This window comes from Mustela putorius, unplaced genomic scaffold (genome assembly GCF_011764305.1).
Source record: "Mustela putorius furo isolate JIRA1106 unplaced genomic scaffold, ASM1176430v1.1 tig00000095_pilon_pilon_pilon, whole genome shotgun sequence".
NCBI classification, from domain to species: Eukaryota; Metazoa; Chordata; class Mammalia; order Carnivora; family Mustelidae; genus Mustela; species Mustela putorius.
This window is the reverse complement of record NW_025421280.1, coordinates 32858107-32870269: the sequence shown is the minus strand read 5'-3', so window position 1 is coordinate 32870269 and position 12163 is coordinate 32858107. Positions and strand designations below refer to the sequence as shown.

At 57.4% G+C, this 12163-nt stretch overlaps 1 protein-coding gene across 2 annotated transcripts; it reads left to right on the top strand.

The window, feature by feature from the left end:
• Positions 1-3934: 3934 nt before the first annotated feature.
• CNN1 (calponin 1) lies at positions 3935-10686 on the top strand. 2 transcript variants are annotated; one of them, NM_001310211.1, is given in 7 exon segments: positions 3935-4089; positions 6146-6267; positions 8585-8651; positions 8756-8893; positions 9073-9183; positions 9666-9812; positions 9917-10287. In NM_001310211.1, coding segments are annotated over 7 exon segments (891 nt in total). In that variant the 5' UTR covers positions 3935-4026; the 3' UTR covers positions 10160-10287.
• Positions 10687-12163: the final 1477 nt, after the last annotated feature.

Below are 12163 nucleotides of genomic sequence, written 5' to 3'. Positions count from 1 at the left end.
TAAGGACTGGGGCAACAGGGTGGCTTAGTGGGTTAAAGCCTCTGCCTTTGGTTCAGGTCATTATCCCAGGGTGCTGGGATTGAGGCCCACATTGGGCTCTCTGCCTGGCAGGAAGCCTTCTTCCTCCTCTTGCTCTGCCTGTCTCTCTGGCTACTTGTGATCACTTTCTGTCAAATAAATAAATAAAGTCTTGAAAAAAAAAAAAGAAAAGGTAAGGACCTTGTCATTTTGAAAGATATCAACACATCGCCCACACCCATCAACCCCGTTACCACAGCTTCCACAGTACCACCTGTTGTCAAATGTTCTGAATTTTGCCAATCTGGTAGGCTCTTCTTGTTCAAGCAGATGTTTTTCCTACAAAACATCTTGCAAAGCTCACAGCTGGACAAGGCAGCGGTGGAATGACCTACATAACCCCAGCCACATCCCCCATCCACCCTCCAACTGATCTTCTAGGGGAAGGTTGGTATGGAAACACAAAAGAGACACCCAGCTCCACTGTCTTTAGTCCAGCAAGTGCCTGGAAAGTATGACCTTCCTCTGGGCATGGTTAAACACCAACATTTCAGACAAATGTGGTTTGAGTCCTGGATCACCAGCTTTAATTCGATTTATCCAGGGAGCGTTTTTTTGTTTTTTTTTTGTTTGTTCGTTTGTTTGTTGAGCCCCTGTTGAGTGCAGACACTGTACTGGCCACTAGAGTCAGAGCAGTGAACAAAACAAGCAAAGTCCAGGGGTGCATGGATGGCTCAGTTGGTTAAGCAACTGCCTTCAGCTCAGGTAATGATCCTGGAGTCCCAGGATGGAGTCTGACATTGGGCTCCCTGCTCAGTGGGAAGTCTGCTTCTCCCTCTGACTCCCCCCCTCTTGTGCTCTCTCTCTCTCTCTCATTCTCTATTTCTCTAACAAATAAAATCTCACAAACAAACAAAAAACAAACAAAGCCCAGGATCTGTGGAGCTTTATATTCTCATAGGATGAAATAGAAGTAAGCAAAAGGAGATGATAAGAAAAAGAAAGTCTGGAAGGGACATAGAGAGCGGTGTGGTTTTTAAAATTTATCTAATTTTTGTCATTAAAATACACTTAACATACAATGTCATATTAGTTTCAGGTGTAAACGGGGGCTTTAAAAATGATATACTGTTAAAGATTTATTTATTTATTTGACAGAACTCAAGAGAACACTAGCAGGGGGAGAGGGAGAGGGAGAAGCGGGCTCCCTGCTGAGCAGAGGTTTAACCAACTAACCATTTTTAAGCCCCGTTAAAAATGATATTTTTAAGTAAAAGTTTTTATGGAGGCAGACATAGCTAGGTCAGGTGCAAACACTAATTCAGTAGTTCCTCGTGCCCCTCTTTTCCCAGTCAGTCTGAGGGCGGGAGATGCTATTGTCTTAGAGCAGGTCTGGAGCAGGGAAGGCCTCTCCAAAGTGAGTGACATTTGAGCAGAGGAAGTAAGGGAGGGGCCATGCTGGCATCTTTTGGAAATGTGTCCACTGGAAGGCACTGCTAGTGTGTGTGTATGTTAGATGGCCCTGAGAGAAAGGAAGGTTTGGGGGCTCTCCAAAGAGTAAGGCAAGGCAGAGACTTTCTTTTCATGACTGTCTTAGATCCTTTGGGTAAACTCCATTTCTTACGAGATCCCACCTTTCATTTAGATGGGAAACTGAGGCACAGAGGCGCTGGAGCTTGGGAAACACCAGAGAGGAGTTAAGTAGGGGACTGAGCAGGGGGCCAGTAATGTTGGGGGGGGGTGTCCTCAGGAGTTGGACCTCTGGATGGGATCAGCCTTCTTGTTCTGCTTCTACCCCATCAACCAGACAGAGACACACAGAAAGACAGAAACATAAAGAGACATCGAGTGAAAAAAACAGTGACTTAGAGAGGTGAAACAGAGACCCGGGGATGGCGAGATATTGGAGAGAGATGGGAAGAGAGAGAGAGAGAGTGAGACAGTGAGATAGGCAGATTCATATACAAAAACAGAAAAAGACTAGGCAAGGTCGAGACGGGCAAACTGCAACCTAGAGACAGCAAGAGCTGCAGACACAGACTTAGAATCCGAGGGACACTCCACACCCAGAAAGGGCCACCCCCTAGGGAGACCCCGGGCTGCCCCGTCGAGGGACGCGCCAAGAGCGCCCCCACCCCGCCCCCGTCGTGCCTGGGCCGTGACTTCAGAGTCCGCGCGGATTCTATAAATGGCCAAGCGGCCGCGGGCCGGGGGCGGAGCCGACTGAGTCAGCGCTTTGCGTCACCGCCGGCTCGACCCCGCCAGGCCGCGGCCCCGCCCTCGCCGCTCCTGGGCCGCCAGGGGGCGCCGGCCGCCTGCTCTGCCACGGCGCCGGCTCTCACTTGCGTAGTAGCGACCCTCGCGGCCCAGCCGGGGCAGAGGTGGGGCGGGGAGGGGCCGCGCCACTCCGCGTGGGCAGGATCCCGGAATCTGCGCGTTCGAGTCCTGGCCGCATCGCTCTTGTGCTGTGCAACGCCAGGCGCTCTTCTTCACCTCTCTGTGCTTCATACAGGCCCCACCTCCGAAGGCTGTTGTGAGGAATGTGTTAACAGACCCAATGCACTCAGAATATAGCAGGAGCTAATTGTTAGTTCATTCTCTCTTGTCCTATTTTAGTCCCCTTGTCCTTAGCATACTGGTTTAACCCAGTGGTTCACAAACAGGAAGGATATGCCCTCCTCCCTCCCCCCCGCCCTCGAGGGACATTTGGCAATGTCTGGAGACATTTCTGTTTGTTAAGACTAAGGGAGTGCTCTAGGCATCTAGTAGATAGAGGCCGGAGATGCTGTTTAAAGTCTTATCCAGCCTTGATGTCCACAGTGCTGAGGGTGAGAAACCCTGACAGCCTGGCGACATTAGGCACGGGGCCTGGCTTCAAATTCTGCTCTGCCACTTGGAAAGGGATTCCATGCCCCGTGCCTCAGTTTCCCCATCTGTAAAGTGTGCATAAAAACAGCATCCATTTCTGAGGGTGTTGTGAAGCATGAATTGATACACATACAGTAATTGGAACAGGGCCTGACATTAGCATGTTACAGCCATGCCCTAAGCATGTGGCCAGCAAACTGTATGTCCTTAAGATATCTTCAGTGTATGGCAGGTTGCTGACATGTCTGTCGTTCAAGGGTCATTAATGTTGCCTTGACATAAGTGGCATGATGTGGTCTTGTCATCAACCTCTGTGGTCCTGTGGCTGTTTGCAGGTGTTTCCTCCAGGCCACCCTGGCTGGGACAGGGAAACACAGGGGGTGTCCGCGGCCTGAAACCTACTAACACAGTCACTCCATGATGACCCACAGGTAGATGGAGAGGGTGGCATCCAGGATCTCTGCTCCCCCAGATCCTTATGAGGGACTGGAGGGGACAGAAGGGGGGTGCCAGATGTTCATTGGAAATATTACAATTTTGTGCCAGCCACTACACAGTGAGTACGCACTATCCATCAGTCCATTACATAGACGTGGCAGCAGAGGCCCACTTAGAGCTGAGACCGTTGGTGTCTCAGGTTCAACCCAGGGTGATGCTCACTAAGCTACCACAGGCTGCAGGGAGACGAAGAGAGATGACCTCAGAGATGAGGAGAGATGGCCTCAGTGACAGACACAAAGAAACCAGGAGGCCTAGCCAGAGGTCCAATGAACAGTAGAGGGTCGGCAAGGTTGGGGAACACTTCATCTCTTATGACTATGCCCCCCTCCCAAATAATAACCCAGGCTGCCCCCCTAGGTGGAAACAATGACACAATCAGCTCCCAATACCAAGGCCCTGACATCACGGGGTGGGGGGGGATGGGGGAGGGAGGAGGATGGCCGAGGTGGTGGTGGGGGGGTGCCCCGCCCCTTGGCAGGCCCCTGCGGCCAATGGGAGGGCCTTGGAAGAGGCCCGGGCCGCCTCCGGAGCTTCAAAAACATGTGAAGAGGGAAGAGGTTGCAGAAGGAGCCTTAGCAGCTGCCTCGGTTCTCAGAGGGTCCTTGGAGCTACTGCCACTGCCGCCCACCGCGAGCCAGCATGTCCTCTGCTCACTTCAACCGGGGCCCTGCCTATGGCTTGTCTGCTGAGGTCAAGAACAAGGTAAGGCCCCTACCAATGGGTCGTCAGCTGAGGTCAGGAACGAGGTAGGGCCCCCGCCTGGCCCACACACCCTAGCAGGCCAGAGGCCCACTCTTGGGGTTCCCTGGACCCCCTCTTGCCTATCCCATGTGACTTGGAACCAGAAAGGGAAAAAGGACAGATACAGGGTAGGGTCCGCCTCAATCCCCACCCTGAGCATGCCAGAGCCCTCAGCTACTGTTGGGGGGCGGGCAAAATGGAGGGCATACAGGCAACCACAGGTCAACTGAGGGGGTCGGTCCCTTGTAAAGATCCCCACTTGATCAGAATCTTCTGTTAATCTGTCACCTGTTGCTTATGTGTTCCTGGGGTGCTGGGAAAGGGCTTGATTTTCCTCACACACCCCCATCTCGGAAGGAAACCGGGGAGTGCTTTAGAGCTGGGATTCTGGGGAGATCCTGAAGGGAGAGGCAGACAGCTGGGGAGGTCAGTGTGTGAGCATTAGGGACACGGCAGGGGTCTCCTAATTTTGAGCTGGAAAAATATCCAGACACCGCCTTCCTGATATGGCTGAGTATACTGAGGTCCCGAGAGGAGAGGCGAGGAGCTTGGGTTTCTACATAAAGGAGTTTCAGAACTAGGATCCTGGCCTCACGTCCCTGGAAACACACACACACCACGGAATGGGGTTCAGCTTCTCCAGGGCAGTGAACTTCCAACTCCCTGGAATGCTCCCGTGAGCGTTGCCAGGAGAGGAGTCCCAGCGCCCCATTTGACAGAGGGGATCATTGAGGCCCAAGGTAGCTTTTCCCAGCGTACAGGGAGGAAGTGGGGAGTTGGGATTGGATCCTGGGTCAGGGGATCCTCGCGGCTGGAGGAGGGGGCCGGTGGGGGGCGGGTGCTCGGGCCAGGCGGGATCCAGCGCCCCCCTCCTCCCCCCGGCGCCGGCCCCAGAGCTGCGCGAAGCCGCCGCGCCATATAAGGCGGCCTCAGGGAGCCCGGCCCGCGGGGCCGCGCTATATAAGGGCGGTTTGCTTTATAAAGCCGGGCTGGTGGGGAGGGGGGCGGCAGGGCCGGGGCCAGGTGAGGGGCCTCCCTCTCCCACCTCCTCCTCCCCCAGCAGAAGGGCCAGCTGGGTCCCCCAGAGTCTTGGAAGCCTGTCTGGGCTGGGGCGGAGGGTTCTGGAGAAACGGAGGGGGCAGGGTTGATGGGGGGAGAGGGTGAGAGACGCAGACAGAGATTCTGGGAGCCTGAGACTTGAGAGGGACGGATGGGGAGGGGAAGCCGGGAGCCAGATAAGACTGAGACAGGGATGGAGAGGCCGAGAGAGGAGACAGACGAGCCCCACCCCCACAGAGGCAGGGAACCTGGAGTCGGAGACCAGAGCGACTGGCGGGAGAGAGGGGCGTGCCAAGCGCCCTGACCCAGCCAGACACGAAGAGATGGGGACAGGAAGACAGGGCCGTGGAAAGACAGAGCTGGGGAGAGACAGAGGCCATGGGGATGGGGATGGAGAGAGAGAGAGAGATACAGTCATGCGTGCATGCGGCCAGGATTAAGACAAAGACAAGCCCCCCCCTCCAACCCCAAGCCTCCAGCGAGAGCCCAGGGGATGAGGACCTAGGGAGACACTGAGGCAGACAGATATGCAAGACAGCAACGCAGGACTCAGAGCCACCTCCCTAAGGCTCCTCCTCCCCTGCTTGAGGCGCCCAGGGTCCCAGCTGGGGGGGCAGGGCAGGGGGTTGGGGGAAGCTAAGCCCCAAGTTTGGCTTGGAGGGGGAACCGAGAGGCCAGGCACCGCCCCCCCCCCCAGCTGAGTACCCCGCTCTCCACCCTCCCCTTGTCTTCATCCTCTGGTGCCAAACCTCAGAATGTCCGGAATGGCCCCCTGGGCAGGTGCCACCTCAGCCCTGGCCCTCAGCCCACTTCAGCGCCCCCATGGACGCTGGGGCAGAATTGCCTTCATTGGGAAGGGATGAGAAAGATCAGGCCTAGGGAACTTTGAATTGGGTCCGGGAAGCTAAGTCTGCTCCCCAGTGCATCCTTACCACTTTTCTGTGTCCCCCACCCCCAGCTAGCCCAGAAGTACGACCACCAGCGGGAGCAGGAGCTTCGAGAGTGGATCGAGGGGGTGACAGGGCGCCGCATTGGGAGCAACTTCATGGACGGCCTCAAAGACGGCATCATTCTTTGCGAGTGAGTGGAGCTGGCTCTGCCTGGGCTGCCCCCGATCTGGGCATTGATCCCTTCCCTCTCCCCCCCCTCAACTGGGAGCTCAGAGCTGGGTTAGGCACTTTATAGCTGAAACCCTGAAAGAGCGGTGGTAAAGAATCATTGTACCCATTTCACAGGGAAGAAAACAGAGGCTCAGTTCAATAAAACACATCACCCAGAGTCCTGTTCTGTTCCCAACAGAAATGACCAGAATCTAGGCTTAACCACCACGCAGAGAGGGCAGGCCCATTTATGGTCTCCAGAGTTCCAAGAAAGAGGTTCCAAGAAAGAGTTCCAAGCATAGTGTGCTCAAGGAGCAGCTAAAAGGCAGCGGGCAACAAGGGCCTTTCGTCACTGGCTTGGTGACAAGAGAATTATGCCATGGTAATTTGAGTAGGTCTTGGTTTTCTGCTCTTCTCAGAACTTAAATCACCGAGAGGAATGTTTCCCTGGTTCCAGATTCCACAGTGACACTACTGCAGGATAGGGCCCTGAGGCCATTGGGGTCCTGTCTGTATCTCTGAGTCTCATCCAGGGCAGGGTGACTGTGATGGCCAAAGAGTGACCTTGGGAAGCTTCCCAATGGTGCAGGCGTAGCAAGATCTAGGTGCTGGAAAGGTGGCACGGTGTGGAGATGTTGTTCTACCATATCCAGTGGGAATAAGGAGGACGGGGACATCTTGGTGTCCCAGCTCAGACAGGGTTGCTCGGGCCTTAAAGATCTAGAACTACCCACCCACTCAGTCATTCATGCACCAAGAATTTACGGAGCACCTGCTGTGTGCCCGCTCTAGGCACTGGGGAAAGTAAACAAAACAGACTCACCTCTGAGCCCACATAGAGCTGGAGTCCCAGAGGGGGGAGAGTGATCAAGTAATTAATGAAATAATCCAGTACTTGCCTGTGGTGGCAAGTGCCATGGAGAAGAGAAGCAGGGAAGGATGGGGGAGGGGAGGGGCGGGTAGAGCAAGGGGTTGCTGCTTTGCACAGAATGGTCTGAGAGGTCTTTCGGAAGAGGTAGCATTTAAGCAGAATCTTGGATGAAGTGAGTGAGGGGGCTGGGAGGGCATCTGAGGAAAGAGTGGGCCAGGCTGAGGGAGGAGGAGAGGGACAGCTGTGCAAAGGCCCTGAGGTGTGAGCAAGCATCTTGTGTTGAAGGAACAGTGAGGAGAGATTAGGGGAAGTGGAGGGAGTTAGCTGGGGGTCTTTTAGTCACGCTGAGGATTAGGATCTGTATGCTAAAGGGAGACTGGGGGGCAGATTTGAGCTGGGAGTAGCTAGAATTATTTTGAAAAGGCTATTCTAGCTACGAGAGTCTGCAGGGGACAAGGTAGAAGCTGGACACCACAGGAGGCCCCTGCAAGAGCCCCGGAGAGACACACCGGGCAGCTCAGAGCAGGGCAGAGATGGCAAAGAGCCATAGGCTTCTGAATATCTTCCGAAGGCAAGAGCCAATGGCCATGTGGAGGGGTTGGGTGTGGGAATGGGAGAAAGGGATAGGAGAGTCAAGTGCAAATCTGACGGCTTTGCCTGAGCCCCTGGGAGGGTGTGTTTCCTGAGCCTGGGAGTATGGAGGGAGCTGAGTTGGGGGAAGTGGGTGCCAGGAGTCTGGAGTGGGGTGTCTTTGATTCAAGATGCCATGGAGGGCGCTGGACTGGGGACTGGGAGGCCTGGCTGCAGGGAAATAGGGGGGAGTTGGGCAGATCAGTGGCATTGAAGGGCGAGAGACTGGAGGAGATCAAGGCGGTGAGTGTGGCCAGAGAAGGGAAGTCTGAGGCCGGAGCTGTGGGCTGTCCACAGTGCAGGTACCCCCTAAAGCTCAAGGAGATGGAAACGTGGTTGCCAGGGAGATGGGAGCGCAGCGGGAGACTTGCTTAGGGGGGGATGAGGGGGCTTTCTGATAGAGACCTGAGCCCAGGGGCACCTGGGTGGCTCAGTGGGTTAAGCCGCTGCCTTCGGCTCAGGTCATGATCTCAGGGTCCTGGGATAGAGTCCCGCATCGGGCTCTCTGCTCAGCAGGGAGCCTGCCTCCCTCTCTCTCTCTCTCTGCCTTCCTCTCCATCTACTTGTGATTTCTCTCTGTCAAATAGAGACCTGAGCCCAGCTTCCGGGAGGTTAGTTCTCCATCTCAGCGCTGCCTGTGTGTGCGGGGTGGATCGGGGGCTGCGGCTGGGCTGGCTGTAGTAGAAAAAGGCAAGATGGCCACTGGCTGTCATCCTGACCCCTTTGCCCACGGCGTTGGGCACGGGTGCGGAGGGCGGGGCTCACCTTTCTCCCTGCCTTCCCTGACCCCTTGTAGGTTCATCAATAAGCTCCAGCCAGGCTCCGTGAAGAAAGTCAATGAGTCGACCCAAAATTGGCACCAGGTGAGCCCAGGCTCTGTTTTACCTCTCTCAACCCCTGGCCCATAGCCTCTCAGCCCCCCCACCCGCCCCCCCCCCCCCACTGACTGCCTCCTGCTCCCCTCCAGCTGGAAAACATCGGCAACTTTATCAAGGCCATCACCAAGTACGGGGTGAAGCCCCACGACATTTTTGAGGCCAACGACCTGTTTGAGAACACCAACCACACCCAGGTGCAGTCCACCCTGCTGGCGTTGGCCAGCATGGTGAGTGGGGCCGAAGGGTAGGGGTGTGGGGCTGGGGCGGGGGTGGCTTTGGAGGGTCTAGGCTGTGAGGGGGGACACCCAAACGCAATGTGGGTGGGAGGGGGAGAGAAGGAGCCAGGGGGGGACAATGTAGCCCTGAGGCTCCCCCGCCAGCCCGCTGCTTCCTTCGCCCTCTCCAGGCCAAGACGAAAGGGAATAAGGTGAATGTAGGGGTGAAGTATGCAGAGAAGCAGGAACGGAAATTTGAGCCAGAGAAGCTAAGAGAAGGGCGGAACATCATTGGGCTGCAGGTACTGGCCCTTCCTCACCGGGGTCTTGCTGCTGAGCTGAGCAGGGATGGGGATGGGAGGGGCGGGGGGCATCGAGGCGGCCAGGAGGGCACCCAGGTCCTGCAGGCTTTGTGGCACAGAATATTTGGCTTTAACTCACACATATGGTAGGTACCACGCTTGCCATTTTCGTACCTTAACTCACTCCTCCACACAGATGGGGGAACGGGGGCCCGGAGAAGCGAGCTCACTTGCCGGGACTGCCCAGGAAGATAAGTGGCTGGGCTGGGGCTCGAACCCTGGAGGTCAGGCCCTGGTGCTCTGAACCACTTACAGATCATGGGACATGCCTTCTCTGGGCCTCAGTTTCCAGTCCGGACCCCTGAGACTGGATGCCGTGGCATGTTAGAGGGCCGCGCAGGCATCCGGTGACATGTGATGTCTCATGGCCGGGGGTGAGGCTCTCTGCGATCTTTGGGGTGACTCTCCTTCTGCTTTGCTAGATGGGCACCAACAAGTTTGCCAGCCAGCAGGGCATGACGGCCTATGGCACCCGGCGTCACCTGTACGACCCCAAGCTGGGCACGGACCAGCCCTTGGACCAGGCCACCATCAGCCTGCAGATGGGCACCAACAAAGGAGCCAGCCAGGTGTGTGAGGGGGGATCCTGGGGTAGGGCTGGTGGGGCCCCAGTCCCCCGCGGTTCCCCCCTCCCCCGCCCCCACCCCAGGCCTGACCTCTCTGCCCTCTGCAGGCCGGCATGACTGCACCTGGGACCAAGCGACAGATCTTCGAGCCCGGGCTGGGCATGGAGCACTGTGACACGCTCAACGTCAGCCTGCAGATGGGCAACAAGGGGGCCTCGCAGAGGGGCATGACGGTGTACGGGCTACCGCGCCAGGTCTACGACCCCAAGTACTGCCTGACGCCCGAGTACCCGGAGCTGGGCGAGCCCACCCACAACCACCACGCGCACAACTACTATAACTCCGCCTAGGGCCCTGGGCCCCCACCCCGCCTTCCCCACCAGGGAGGCTGGCTGCTGCTCTCGGCAGGGCCAAGCCGGCCCCGCCGACCCCCTCCCCCTGCATGGCGTCCTCCAGCCCCCTGGCACCTGCCTACAGGGTTAGCGTTTGGGGGGGCAGACTGGGGGGAGTTGTAGGTTGGGGGGGAAGGGAGACCCTCTTCCCCGGAGCGCCGCAGGATCCTACATTGAGCCGGGTGTGCCCAACAGCACCCAAAGGACGCACTGAGCGCAGCTACCCCAGCTGTACCCCCTCCACTCCCTCCCAGGTGGGTCCCCGCAGGACAAGAGGTCCCCCCAAGCAAAGCCCCCAGAGCCCAGGCTCGGCCTGCCCCCACCCCATTCCCGCAGTGGGAGCAAAGTGCATGCCCAGAAACCCAGCGGACACACGCGGTTTGGTTTGCAGCGACTGGCATGTGTGGATGTGACAGCGGCGTTTGTCAACGCGAGCACTTTCTTTTTCTATTTCACTGGAGCACAATAAACAGCTGTAAAATCATTGCCTCGGGGCTGCTCTGTCCTGGAGCTGCGTGGCTCTGGCGCATGCGCCGACAACCAGGCCTCAGAAGCGCTCCATCTCCCCCATACACTGGGGCGCGGGCACACATACCACACACACCGTGAGATAGACAGACAGACACACACACGGAGCCCACAGCCCTCAGCTGGACCCAGGACAGGCACGCACTCACACACAAAATCCACACGCATGCACTGGTGTGTACAGTGTGCATATACTCTGCAGCCTTGGGCACACACACACTCCCCTTTCACAGACAGATTCATGCAGGACCCGCTTCCATTCAAGACACATCAACACACAGCCTCCCCCCCAACACACATGGTACCCACACACACGCTCAGCTCTGGCGTGCCTCTCTGGGAAGCCTGGGGTTGGGGTGAAAAAGTGCCCGAGCACTGGGACAGGCACAATGGGGTGTGAATCACGGTTCCGCTTCCCACTAGCTGGGTGACCTGCGGCAACTTGCTTGCCCTCCCTAGGCCCATTTTCCCATCAGGAAGAGGACAGACAGCCTCCTGGGGACAGGGGGAGGTTGACATGAAACAGATGGGGGATGACATTTGGCACTGACTGATGAAAATGGACAAGCCGGGTCCTGGAGGCTCCTGTGGGCAGCAGGGCCCCTTCCGCCATGGGAGGGCAGGTGGACAGGTGGGAGGAGACGAGGCAGTGGAGGACGTGGGCACTTTGGGGGCCCAGAGCAATGGCCCTTTGAACACTGGCACGGAGTCGGTGCCTGGCACAGCTGCCCTGTGCACTCAGCTCACCTCTTCTTAGGGCTGATTCCTGAGCCTGGCCTGCCAGCCCAGGGCCCTAGGAATGTGTGGACAGCCTCAACCTCCCCACATTTCAGAGGGGACCCTGTCTTCCCAGGGATGTGGGCCCTGGTCATCCTGCCTGGAAGCCACCACCTGCAGAATTCTAAGGAGAGAATGCAGCCATGGCGGGGAGGGGGTTAGAGAACCGTGCTCTTCCCTTCCTTCCCCATAGCAGGGATGATGCTGGAACACGGGGACTTGCAGAGACAGACACCAGAAGACCGACACGCACAGACGCATGCAACCCCTGGGGCCTCGTAAAAGGGATTCCAGGCGCTCTTGGCCTGTCCAGGGCAAGTCCTGCTCCCCCAGGACCAGCATGGGGAAGCTATGCCGAGGAGGATCCATGCCTGGCCCAGGGCCTGCCTCCTCGGGAAAACAGCACCATATTAGCACTTGGCCTGTGTGCTTGGGGTGGGCGGGCCCTGGAAGCCAGAGGAATGAGCCCCCTTTCTGCTGGACCCCTGAGGGCACCCCCCACCCCAGGCTCCTGTCCATGGCTCTGCCCACCCCCACTGGCTCCTTCCTGGGCCAGACGACCTTACCTGGGACTTTGGAGGGGGAGGTGGGAATACCAGGGAAGGGCATGTCAGGGGCTGGGTGGGCCTGTGGGGGTGGGCCTGTGGGGGTGTGCAT

Excerpts from the sequence above, each read along its gene's own strand:
- CNN1 (XM_045077429.1), top strand. The coding sequence starts at position 6,233 with ATGGACGGCCTCAAAGACGGCATCATTCTTTGCGA. Across the intron at positions 6,268-8,584 it reads GACGGCATCATTCTTTGCGA|GTTCATCAATAAGCTCCAGC; the intron begins GTGAGTGGAGCT and ends GACCCCTTGTAG. Across the intron at positions 9,184-9,665 it reads GGAACATCATTGGGCTGCAG|ATGGGCACCAACAAGTTTGC; the intron begins GTACTGGCCCTT and ends CTGCTTTGCTAG.